The 13,196-nt window shown below is 39.9% G+C and overlaps 1 protein-coding gene and 1 long non-coding RNA gene across 2 annotated transcripts in view; both read right to left on the reverse strand.

Moving 5' to 3' along the window:
- Positions 1–204: 204 nt before the first annotated feature.
- Positions 205–1,641, reverse strand: LOC113746439 (putative nuclease HARBI1). The gene is made up of 3 exons (XM_027282151.1): positions 757–1,641; positions 534–646; positions 205–453 (listed from the first exon to the last, which is right to left on the reverse strand). Exons 1-3 carry the CDS (start codon positions 1,193–1,195, stop codon positions 313–315), a joined length of 693 nt encoding a protein of 230 aa, XP_027137952.1. The 5' UTR covers positions 1,196–1,641; the 3' UTR covers positions 205–312.
- Positions 1,642–12,921: 11,280 nt separating this feature from the next.
- Positions 12,922–13,196, reverse strand: part of LOC113746441 (uncharacterized) — a 1,652-nt gene continuing 1,377 nt past the window's right edge. Inside the window, exon 3 of the long non-coding RNA XR_003462877.1 lies at positions 12,922–12,988. This is a non-coding gene — a long non-coding RNA (uncharacterized LOC113746441). The remainder of the gene's footprint in view (positions 12,989–13,196) is intronic.

Genomic DNA, 13,196 nt, shown 5'->3' on the forward strand with positions numbered 1-13,196 from the left:
TGAAACTCCAGAGATTTATTGTGTGGAATTCATGTGCAACAGGTTAATTTTATGTCCTCTTTATGTATTCCCAGTTACCAGTAAAAGAAATTTATAAAATTCACCTCCTAAAAAAAATCCAGAAGACCGATAAAGAAATGCTATACCTCGACCGCCAGATTAAAAAAGCAGATTTGGAAATCCAAATACTGGAACATAAATTAAAGGTGGGTGCATGGTCACATGTCAATTATGTCAATGTTAACTATTGGAACATTAACTTAACTAGCTTTTGTATTTGTAGGAAATAAAGAAGACCAACTGAAATGTGCCTCATGTTTTTATTTGTGGTGGTGCTTTAAACTCAAAAGTGATTAGTACAAATCGTGTCTCTGACCGCTCGGCCATCCTGCATAGCTGGCAGGTGGACGGGGCCTCCACATTGGAGATTATGTGTGCAGCATCACATATGATCTTGACAGTGCAGAGAATGACAGATAAATTAAATTATGAGGAAGTGCTTAACACAGTGAAACTTCTTAGTCTACATGTACCTGCACATTAATGCTGTGAATGGACTTCCTATTCACATAATCAGCCTCATTATGTGAGGGAGCCGTGATGGGAATGTGCGTACCATCTATGCAGCCAATCACATTGGGAAATCCTAAAACAAATAAAAATAATAAAAATTACTAATTCAAGTCTGAGGTGGCAGCACAATGTCATAATACAGCCTGATATTAAAGGAATTCAACAGATCTCTACATCCTTCACCTGCGATCCTGTGGAACTCTTCCTTAATGGCCCTGACAGGTTTGTGTCCAGGGAAGACAACAAATATAGGTAAAAGTCTTTTCAGGGCGAGGCAGACTCTTCTGATGGCCCTGCATACAGTTGCCTTACTCAAGTGCTCAGCATCTCCGATGTTATACAAGAAACTGCCATTGGCAAAAAAACGCAGCGCCACACACAAAATCTGCTGCGATGTGAGCGCATGACTGCGACTCGTGATGTTTGAAATGTGCGGACGGATGAGGTTGTGTATGTAAATTATAGACTGTGAAGTAAAACGGTACCGCTCAAAAAGAAAATTGTCCGGGAGGGCTGAAATATCTATGCGTGGTCTGAGTACTCTCTGCCGACAGATATGTAATTCCCTGCGCAGGATTGCTGCACCTTCGTCCACAGGATCGTGATCAAAAGGACACGCCATGTTCAAACGTTGCCTTCTGGAACTAGAGGACGTTCTGACAGCGCAGGAATGAGGAAATCAAATTAAGTATGTGGCTCTGAAAGTGGGCGGAGACAGAGAGAAACTCAGGGTTTCTTCAGGAAAACCTGGTCCCGACCAGGTTAGATTCACGGAGTATGTTACTATGGCAACTGAGCTCGAGGTTAAGTTACCTCACTTTGTGAAACAGGTTAGAGTTAACCCTCTCTCTCGGGTTTGACTGACCCTCCTTTGTGAAACGGAAAACTCTGAGTTTCCGTGATTCCAGGGTTAACAAACTCTGAGTTTTCAATAAACCTGCTTTGTGAAACGGACCCCAGGTGGAAGCGGCATTTAAAAAACAACACAAAGAAAAAACACGAGAAAAAGCACAAAAACTCTCTAAAAACATCCTCATTAGAGAACTCCACAGAGTTACAAGCCAAAGAAAAAAGTCAAAAAGTGACCTCACAGGCTGGAGGAGTGCAACAGGCAGTGTGCAGCTTTTGCGCATGTGCAAAGCAAAAAAAAAAAAAAATATATATATATATCTGACAGTGTAGTCCCTCTTGATTCAATATACTGCTTTGACCTCTTCTATTAGGGGTGATTCAGTATGATACTCCATAGAGGACCCCTCAGCTTTTCCTCATTCTTTGCTCTTCTTGTTTTCTTGTCTCTTGTCATGTCTGTGTTGTCCACCGGCTGTGAAATAGGTGTAAACAAGAGTCGACTTGATCACTCCGTCTGCTGTAAAGTTTGCTTAGACACTGATAGATCTGCTACATCACAAATATCAACAAACATTAATAAAATATGTACAGAGCTAATACTGGCTGTTTCCTGTGGCCCATTTAGAAGAGCTGTGGTTTACTTTGTGTGCTGTTCAAAAGCCTGCTGTATGAGGGAGGCAGAAAAGGAGAGATCAGGCAGCCATGTGTCAGCTTTCTGCAGATCACGCAGCCCCTCACCACTGTCAGGGTTTGTGAGTGTTTACATGCCACTATAGACACTTACAGACTTAGAGTAAAGTCTGTCAATCCTCATCTCATAGAGGTCTGCTTAGGTTTAGTTGGGTTTGTGTGTAGAATTGTAAATTAACAATTGCTCATTACATCATGCAGGGGCGCCTCCAAAGAATTTTCATAGGGGTGGCCAGATGGGGCCACTTCAGTTCTTGGGGTGGAACACCGAAACTAAAAGCCATCATTTAAGTATTTTATTATACTGTTGTAGTATACAGGCTACTGGAAAAAAATCAAAAATATTTAATCCTTAAAAAGACACATACAGCTTAATTTAAATGTGTGCATTTATTGTAATTAAAACAATTGCAAGCAAGCAACAAGCAAGTACAGAACCAAGGAACAAGAATTTCCCACCAGGGATCAATAGTCTCTGATTCTGATGGCTATACAGCATGTTTCAGAACAGTTTTATTCGCCTGTTGCTGTTTCTTTTGACAAACACATCCACAAAGTCATCAAGATTTATGGCCCTAGCCCTTCTTGTCTCTACACTTAGCACAACTAAATTACTTAAACGCTCATCAGTCATGGTACTTCTCATGGCAGTTTTGATTAACTTTAGCATAGAAAAACTGCGCTCACAGGATGCAGTGCTCACAGGTAATGCAAGTGCAATTTTGCACAGTTTAAACATCTGCTGGAAGACCTCCTTATATGGTTCCAGAAAGACAGTGAGTTATGTTAAATTCTTTGGTGTTTCCCGACCACTAGTTTGCTTCCTGTCAAGAATTCACTTAAGCTGGGAGATCTCATATTGTAGATCCTCAGTACTGCAGTTGTATTGTGAGGCAAATGGAAACACTACATCTTTCTCACAAAATGTGGATCCGCAGGGATTTAAGGCCTGTATCCCATTCATTATGATACAATTTTCTTTAGAAAATCTTCTCTTCACCTCAGAGAGAAGCACATCAATAACCGGAATGAATGAACCTGTCCGAAATGACTCCTTCTCTGTGCTGACTTGTCTTTGGACTATTGGAGTGAACATGTAATGCCCTTCAAGCCTAGAGCTTGGTCTGATCTGACGGCCTGAAGGTGTAGCACTGATGTTGCATTGCTCAGTAAGAGTTAGAGTATTGTCCCAGATGTCATTAAAGAGAGAGCCTTCTCTGTAACTCTGCAATGTGTCAACAAGAAAGTCAACAAGTGTGACAGCTGTGACCAAATCGAGTTGTGGGGACTGTAAAATATCTGACAGATATTTTATCTCACCAAGAACACTGGTGAATGTTACAAGGAGGGAAACTGGAGATCTATTTGGGCTAATAAACCTCTTGCCTCTATTGCTCTGTCGCCATTTTGCTCTTCTGATATTTCTTTTAGTAGATGTACGATGGCTGGCAGTCTGTCTCTCACTGTCTTGCAAGTATTATACCTACATGCCCACCGTGTCTCTATCAGCCTTTGTAACTCTCTTGGGGCCCCCTGAAACATCTCCCTCTGTACCTCAAGCCATCTTTGGTGCACATATGACCCTGACACAAAGACATACAGTTTTTGCAAAAAAGAAAAGAAGCAATTAGCTTCAGGGATGCATTTCACACTGTCAAATAATACAAAATTTAAACAATGCGCATTGCAGTGCACATAAAAAGCTAATGGGGCCTCTGATTTAATGCGTGCTTGCACACCTGTGTTCTTTCCGCTCATGACTGAGGCTCCGTCATATGCTTGCCCTACAAGGTGGTTTTTGTAGTCAAGACCATGCTTCTGCAAAATTTGTACTATTTTCTGTGAAAGTGCTGCAGCATCCAGGCGCTGTGCTGCCTCAAAGGTGAGGAAGCTTTCACATATTGACCCATCGTAATAGTATCTGATTACAAAGGACATCTGTTCCTTCTTGCTTAGGTCTTTAGTCTTGTCAATGCTGAAAGCTTCACTTTGGGCAACTTCACTAGTTATTGAGGTGCGGACCATTTCAGCTAACAACCAATTATTTCATTTTGTGTATCATGCCCAAGGTACGTTGCATTTCTTTGACTTGTCATTAGGGATGCACTGAAATGAAAATTTTCGGCCGCAACCGAATAAAAATTAAATGGTTGGCCGAATACCGAAACCAAAACCGAATATGAAGTGCTGTTGTTAAATTTTTCAAATTTTTTTTACTATTGCATAAATAGCCTAAATAAATTTGTAGACATGTTTTTTCAAAGAAAGTAAATGTTGATTTAATATCTTTAAAATGTTCCTGTAGAATTTCCAGTTAGTATAATTATTATTTCATTTATACTGTTAGAAAGCATGTTGTTTTAATCACTGTTAATTTGTTCTTGAAAGAAATACTATTTAGTTTTATTATATTTCCGGTGAATTTCCATTTTGCCCACGTTCATGAACGCATCATAGTCATTCCGACAGTCATTGAACGCACCTGGCATGTGTGAGATGCCGTAGTGTAGAGAGAAGTATATAGCTCCGCTAAAGAGCAGTGTATGATGTGTTTCTTGCCTGTGTTTTCCTATATCCTGCATCGTGGGTTTATTGTGTTTGAATGAGAAAAGAATCAGCAACCCTGGCCAGCAGTTGTTTCATTGCATCAATTGCGTCACGCCACTATTCGGCCACTTCACCGAAAGCCGAATGTGGCATTTTTTGCAATATTCGGCCGAATACTTTCGGTTGCCGAATATTCTGTGCATCCCTACTTGTCATTTTTCTTTTGACCATGGGATTGTGTTTGGCTAGCAGTTCCATAATAGAGAGAAAATGTCCTTTATTCTCACCTTCTGATTCTTTATGTGCTCTCTGTGCAGTGTTCTGCGTAGCTGTGAGGAGCAAGGTTTCTCCAACAATTTTTATGTACTTTCTATTTTCCTTCACTAATTTATTATATTCTGCATTTAAGGAGGCTGAGAGAGAGGATGTGCTTGTAGTGGACTTTTCATACTCTGCCCATGCTAACATAGCATTAGTATGTGCTTCAGATTTGGCATGGCCTAAAAGTCCCCCATCTTTGAAGGTTGCCTTTTTCCAATTTTTGAACCCCTCTTCGGATGTAAATACTGAATCACCTGATGAGGGGAGACTGAAGTGCCGGCAGGCATAACAATAGGCAGAGTCTTTACTCTGAGAGTATTCCAGCCATTTATGGGTGTTGTACCAGTCCTTGGAGAAGCACCGTCTCCTGTCCCCTTGATTGGTTCTAGGGAAGATTTTTAGTTGTGGCTGCTTGGACTGCTCTGCTCTTGACTGGGATATATCTATGATGAAACAAGAGGCAAAATCAGTTATTCTGACATTAACTAATAATACATTACATTACATAATAATAATGATAGTAATAATAAATTAGCCCCTCTCCATAGTAATTATCAATTATAGCTATAATAATAGCCTATAAGCATTTCTATTCAGACTAATCAAACTGAACTACCAATAAACATGAATCATAAAGCTTTAAGTGATTATGTCATGATTTGTAATTTAATGGAACCACACTATAAACATACATTTCTCCAGATGATGTTACTATCTGGCCTAGCCATCAATTTCATTATTAGGGCCACATAGTCATAAATTCACCTGTTGGTCCAGGAACACCTGCTTTTGCAGCTTCCTGCCTCGCTAGGTGCTTCCTGTCCCTGGTCTGCTGCTTTCTGAGGCTCTTCCTCATCGCTGTGCTCTCTGACTGATGCTGGCTGAGCCTGTGTAACGTCATGCTGCTCTGTCTGTTCCTCTCCTCTATCCTCCTCTTTCTCCTCCTCACTAAGCCTCTGCTGCTCTCTCTCCCACTGTGCTCACTTTCTTCTTAAAATAAGAAGAGATTTCAGTGGACTTTCTCTTCATTGTCTGCAAATTGACATAACATATACAAGCAACAGCTAACGTTAGCTACGCACCACTGACATCATGAAAAAATGTACACCTGGACTCTTCTTCAAGAGCTTGAATATTTAGCATTTATTTTGTGGCTAGAATTTTGACCACCAATTAAATGGAAATGCTTGCATATGGTCTGTAGTTATGAAACCTGAAAGGGTTTGTCTCTGCCAACCAACAAGTATAGATATGAACACTTTAATAATAATAATACATTTTTTTTATATAGTGCTTACCCAAAGTTACTTTACATGTATAAACAGGAGAAGAGTAAAAAACAAGTGCAGCAAAATAAACAAAACAAAACGACATTTTGTTGGTCAATCAGCATTTTGTAGCACTCTGTTTGTATTAATAATAACAATAATAACTTTATTTATATAGCACCTTTTAAAAACAAAGTGCTTTGACAGACAGGACCAAACAAGATACTAAATAGCAGCAGAAGAACCAACAAAGCAGGACAAATAAGATTTAAGAATATGGTAATGGCAAAAGACATTTAAAAAAGACAAAATAAAACAATTCAAAATTAAAGTAGAAAACAATGCATAAACATAAGATAAAAACATAATGACAAATTAAATAAGCCAACAATAAAATATAGAATAATAAAAATAAATAGAAAACACACGTATGATGCATCCACATCCACACACCACATTTGAATGAAAAACAAACAAACAAACAAAAAACTAATCCAAATTTATAAAAAGACGACATCACATGATTCACAAGTCTGTGAGCCGTACGTTCTCAGGCAGGGCATTCCAAAGTCAAGTGGCCCTGATGGCAAACGCCCAATCACCTTTAGTTTTTAGCCTCTACTTTAGAACCTGAGGACCTAAGGCTGCGTGCTCGTTCATAAGGTGTCAACATGTCTGCTATGTCTGTAGATTAATAAAAGAATAACTGGACTTTTAGAGTTAATAAAAAAACAAAGAAAACATAAATCTGAACAGAACAGGTAGAACAGTGTGCAGACATGCCGGCACCCTCTTGGTTAGTTAGGGTTAGAGTTAAACTTTGATTGAGTTATAAAACGCAGTGTTGGGCAAGTTACTTCCAAAATGTAATATATTTCATATTACAGGTTACTTGCATTTGAAAGTAAGTTTCTATACAATATTATCTTCTATGTAAAGTAATAAGTTACTTATTACTTTTTAGTTACTTTCACCATGTTCATCACGTCAAACATCTTTTTTTTTAGTATATTTTTTGGGGCTTTTTGTGCCTTTAATTGATAGGACAGCTGAAGGACACGCAGTAAAGGGCCGTCCAATGCGGGATTCGAACCGGGGCTAACTGCAGCGAGGACTGTAGCCTCTATACACAGGGCACCTGCACAACCCACTACACTACACTACCGACCACCCTGGGATCAAACATCTAGCTTAAGCTTGCTGTTCACTCTCTCCAGGTGTTTCTTGAGGTTACTTGTATATTTTTAGCTGCAGACAGTTCCCTCGGCCTCCCACCAGCACATACAGTGCACCTTACTGTGATGTTCTTATCCATTTCTGTGACAAATGCAAAAAAGTGTGAGTATAACCACTTAGAAAACGTTGAATTATTAGTTGTTGTTGTTGCCATCTTGCCATCTCCAAAGAGTCCTTTTCTTCTTCTGTTGATTTAAAACCGTCTTCTTCTCCTCTTTATTTACGGCTGTTGCGCCTGGGTTGTTTTTTCAAACCTCCGTCTGTGCACCAGCTCGGATTGTAACACGTTACCGGACTCAGTAACTGTAATAATATTATCAAAATATAGTTCGTAATGTGTTATATTACTCCTTTACTGCCTAAATGTAATATATTCCGGTTACTTTTGTACCGGAATATATTACACCCAACACTGATGAAATGTTACAATAATTAACTGCCTAGTAACAGCACTAAACAAAAATTGGGACATGAAGCAAATTAGAATTTTTAAAAAGTTTTAATAAAACCTTACTCCATTCCTTCTATTTTGCTGCTGCAGAAGTGTCTGATGTCATGTGTGGTCACTGCATTGTTAGAGTATTCATAATAATTACTTTTGTCTGGAATCATCACATATCAGCAGAAAAGAAGGTCTGTAAACTGTTGGTATGACTGGTGAGTACATGTGTATTTACAGGGGACACTCAGAAAGTCCTCATAATTGGACAATTCTGTGCATCATTAAAGGGCAAAGTTTAAAAGAAAAAAATGAATGGCAGGAAAAACCTGGAACAAATGTGATGAGGATGTTAATTACTACAGCTAGAGCTGAATCAGTAAGGGCTGTCTCAGGAGTCAAGGTCAGCACAAACCCTTTAATCAACAACTGCCACACTGGCAGTGAGAGAGAGAGAGAGAGAGAGAGAGAGAGAGAAAGAGAGAGAGAGAAAGAGATGTTATTAATTATGTGGTCAGGAGCACACACATATACCTGCTAGCTCTTCATAATATTGGAATAATGAATGAGGACACAGGTTTGATCCAAGAATATTATTAACTTCTTGATGATCATTCTCAGCGAAGCATATGCCACAGTGTGTGTGTGTGCATGTGTGTGCCTTCAAATGTATATGTAGAGCGGGTCTAACAGATGATAATGTTTATCAAAGTACATGAATAAGTAAACTCAAAATGTAGATTTACACTGCCCTCCATCAGAATCAGAATTTATCAGATTTATTACCAAATGAATCATTGCTGATTCAATGTTAGTCTGATATCTGGGGATTGTTTTAATTAATGTTATTTCAATGTTGGTTCAATGATAAAATAGTGTTTTATTTTAAGTTGAACTAGCATTGATTTTATGTTTGTCTTGATCTATTTGAAAATCAATGTTATATTTCAATGTTGATCAACGTTTAGTTGATGCATCAACATTGATTCAATGTTGGTCTGCTATCTGGGGATGGACTGCAGCCTGCTGCCAGAGGGGAGTGACTCAAAGAGTTTGTGTCCGGGCGGGGAGGGATCAGCCACAATCTTTCACAGAGTGGCGTGGCTGAATTCTTTCTAAAATACACAGCCATCTCCACTGTCTTTAGAGCACATGTGTCAAACTCAAGGGCCGCGGGCCACATCTGGCCCGTGAATTAATTATCTTTGGCCCACATGATAAAATCTATTTACTATTAAAGCTGGCACACCGGTATATCGCACGCACCACCATAATACTACAAATCCCACAATGCACTGCCCGTGCGCCTGCATGCTTACTCGTCTGTCATTAGTCCTTTGGTATTGCACACTACACAACTTTCAACTATCCCTCTTCCCCAAAAATGGCTAAACGAAAGGTGGAAAACAGGGGGTTTCAAGACAGGTGGGAGGCAGCGTATATCTATATACCTGAAAGCGCTCAACCTGCAGCTTCAGGGTCGGGGCTGTGTCATCACTGACATGTATGCTACAGTGAGGGCTTTTAAAACCAAGCTGCACCTGTAGGAGACGCAGATGCTGCAAGGAAACTTGAGCCGTTTTCCGCACTGCCAAACAATGAAAGAGCAGGTCACTGCTGCCGTTTTCCCAACTACACAGTTTGCTGAAAAACTCTGCACACTTGGTGCTGACTTCACACGGTGATTTGTAGATTTTGAAGCCCCCCCAAAATAGCAGGTTTGAACTGCTCAGTAATCCATTTGCAGCTGACGTGGAAAGCGCACCATCAAACCTCCAAATGGAGCTGATTGTGCTCCAATGTAGTGACACACTGAAGGCAGAATGAGTCTGTGGGCGCTGCAGAGCTCCCAGGCTGCTCAAACGCTCTCTATGTTTGGCAGCACATACTTGTGTGAACTGTTCTCTTTGATGAAGATGAAAACAAAACTTCACAAACTCTTACTGACGAACACCTTCACTCAATCCTGAGGATTTCCTCAGCTCAGAGCCTGACCCCAGACATTGATGAACTTGTATCCAAGATGAGACACCAAGCTTCTGACTCTGACTAGTGAGCCATCACAGAGCAGCAAGAGGTACTTTGACGCATTTTCGGTTTTTAATGCAGTTTCATTTTTGCATTTTTTTCTCTTGCTACTACAGGACATTTGATTTTTCTTTGAAGTAAATTATTTTTGGCTGTTTGCCTGTTTTCACTTGAAATTACTCGGGAAAAACTGCAGATAGAGCCATGAGAAATTAACGAAACTGATTTTATTGCTTTTATTTTTTTTCATCTCTTTTATAATAGATATTGTTTTATAGGCAGTAATCTATAGGTCTTGTTAGTTCCAGGTTCAATATGTGCAATAAGGTTGTTTCAATAAAGTTTTCAATAAACGTTGAACCCATCCGGCCCTGATGTTGTGTCAAGTGTGTTTTTGTTACAAAGGGTTTGAATGTAGCTCAGCCAATCATAATCAAAGACCAAATTATCTAGAATTATGTAGAAAGTATTTGCATTTGTTGTGATTTGTTACCTCCAGAGTGTAATCACTGTGGTATATGTTCAGCTGTACTCGAGTATTTGTTCTGATTACATTGCCTATGATTAAAAACCAGCGAGTGGACAACTTTGCTAACAGTCAAACATCAACGTGGTCAACGACAGCAGACCTAGCAGCAGCTAATATCACTGACTAGTCCAACAGCAAGAAGCAAAAAGCGAACCCCTGCTAACAAACTGAGCTAACATCACATCACATAACATCACAATCAGGAAACTCTGTAAATCACAGAGAGTTCAGGCGAGCAGCCGGAGGACATCACTTAGTAACTTCTCACTTCTCATGGATAGTGCAAGAACAGACATATGAATGCTGCTCATATAAATGTTGAATAATACAATATGCAGTGGAAGATAAACCAGACAGGGCTCTCTGTTTCAAACCAAGCCTTTCAAAGCTGTGACCTTCAGAGATCTATCAGCAGAAATCTGCTATGTTTATTCTTTATACATTCGTCACTTTTTTATCCTTTCTTCTTTGTCTCTCTAGAACCAGTCTGTACTCAACCCCCATCGACTCCCCTACTGTCCTCACCCCTACAGCTGTCTGCTCCACCTGCACCAGCCTCCTATAAACTTTCCACTAATCAAACACAGATACATTCAGGGTGTGCTGCTGCTGCTGACACACTGGCAGCAGCATGACACATAGCCAGTGTGCATCTTTTAAGAGATGTGTCAAGACGGTCGTCACTTTGTTTAATTATGATATTGATGGGTCCTGAATGGTATTGGTGTGTGTGTGTTTACATGTGAGTTTGATGTGCCATCACTGCTGAAGCCAAGCCTCATGACATGACTTTCACAGCAAACAACCTGACTGAATATGTGTTGATATTTTATTGCCTGTGCCAAAGATGCTGCATGACATCAATTACATTCACTATTATTATTATCATTATCACTATTGCTACCATATCTCCATCTCCAAGTTTATAGTTACAGTTATTGTTCTGCTGCTGCAGTGCATCTATGTCCCAAGCAAGCTACAGTTCAATGCATATGTTGAATTAAATGATGGGCGCATACAGTAGCTTTATTGGATAGGAGTAGGCAGTGTAATGTATATGGTACATTGACTTGCATTTATCCAACAACCAATCATATAATTTTCCAAAACTATTATTATAGGACAGGATGTCCAGCGGTGGAATTTAGCTGAGTTATAAATGAGACAATATCAGGAACATGGAACAGTTAAATGTTAAATGTTGTGTCTTCACAGCTTTGCTGCATTGTGTGGGATGGATCCCAATATCCCAGACATACTGAGAGATCCTGGAGGGCCTGGATGTGTGTGTGTGCACATACTAATCATTAATAGAGGAAAAAAAGAACAACCCGTGGTTTTTGTTCTCAACGTCTTTGTCTTCTTCTTCTTCGTCTTCTCCTGCTTCTTCTTCTAGGCTACTGTGCCAATCTTCCCGTAGTACATTTCCTTTAGTGTGTATGCTTGTAGTGGTGCTAATAAGATTTGTGTGAGTATGTGATCATAGAGTGGGGTTTTATAATACGACGTGTCAATGCTAAAATTCCGCGTTGACAGATTTTTACTGTCAGTGTTTTATTGATTACTTCCACTAATCGTTGCAACCCAAATACTGATATGTTTGTGGAAGCTGGGTAACAGACCATGAGCCCAAACACAGACCACTCATCTCCAACATGACATGCTCTGCTGATAGAAATGTTCCATCAATGCATAGATCAGTGTCTTACACAGATGAGTTTGATTTAAACGTTGATCACTTAATGCTTCTGTGCAGGTGAGTCACACATATATGTGTGTGTGTGTGTGTGTGTGTGTGTGTGTATGTATGTATATATATATATATGAACACACCCCAATGAAAGTCTGAGGAGCAAAGATAAAAAAAAAACATTTTAACTGACAAGAATGTGGAGCTGCATTTTATTGATGGTAACAGAATTCAGAGATGTTTGCTCTATTTTCAAAGACAAGATGCTACCATCACTCTGTGCTCTCTCCTTTTCCAACATAATGATCCAAAGACACATCTAAGAAGAACAGAGTGACTGACAGTGATTCAGTGTCTCCTGTTCTGAACACAAACACCTATGAAGAGACAAGGTGAGCACCACTCTCCATCTAACATCCAGGTGTGTGTGTTACATTTACAGCACTACCTTCTTCTCACTGTGACTCATTTCATTTCCATCATTGCAGCACTTGACCCAGCTGGCACCACCATCGGACTCCACAGACCTGTTGCACATTGTTCCAGGCTATTCCAGGCTGTTCCAGGCAGGTTATTGCTGGTCTAATCCCACCTCTATTCTTGGCTGCAGACCAGCTGGGAGCTGCGATCTCTGAGGATGGATTTAATCCTGATTAAGAGATCAGCTTGACTGAGAACCGACAACCACATGCGGAAATATTATCAAACACTGAAACAGTATAGCCTACCACTGAAACACTGCAGAACACTGAAACAGTATACAACTGAAACCTTACAGAACACTGAAACCGTATACAACTGAACATTACAGAACACTAAAACACCACTGTAGCCGTTTATTATATAATTATCAATAACCAACACTGCCACCTCTTGACATTTAAACAGCATTCCTGTTCTCTGCGCGCAAATCGTTTCCTTCAATCCATCCGAGTGAATCGGCCAAAAATCACGTGAGAAGGATGACCGCAACTAGCGACAAATAGGAACCTGCGCATCAAATCATGTTTTGCAGCTTTGTAT

The sequence above is a fragment of the Larimichthys crocea genome, chromosome I (genome assembly GCF_000972845.2).
Source record: "Larimichthys crocea isolate SSNF chromosome I, L_crocea_2.0, whole genome shotgun sequence".
Classification (NCBI taxonomy): domain Eukaryota; kingdom Metazoa; phylum Chordata; class Actinopteri; family Sciaenidae; genus Larimichthys; species Larimichthys crocea.

Coding starts and splice junctions, on each gene's coding strand:
- LOC113746439 (XM_027282151.1), bottom strand. CDS start 1,195: ATGGCGTGTCCTTTTGATCACGATCCTGTGGACGAAGGTGCAGCAATC. Junction 647..756: donor AGAGTTCCACAGGATCGCAG/GTGAAGGATGTA, acceptor TATTTGTTTTAG/GATTTCCCAATGTGATTGGC. Junction 454..533: donor TTCACAGCATTAATGTGCAG/GTACATGTAGAC, acceptor TGCACTGTCAAG/ATCATATGTGATGCTGCACA.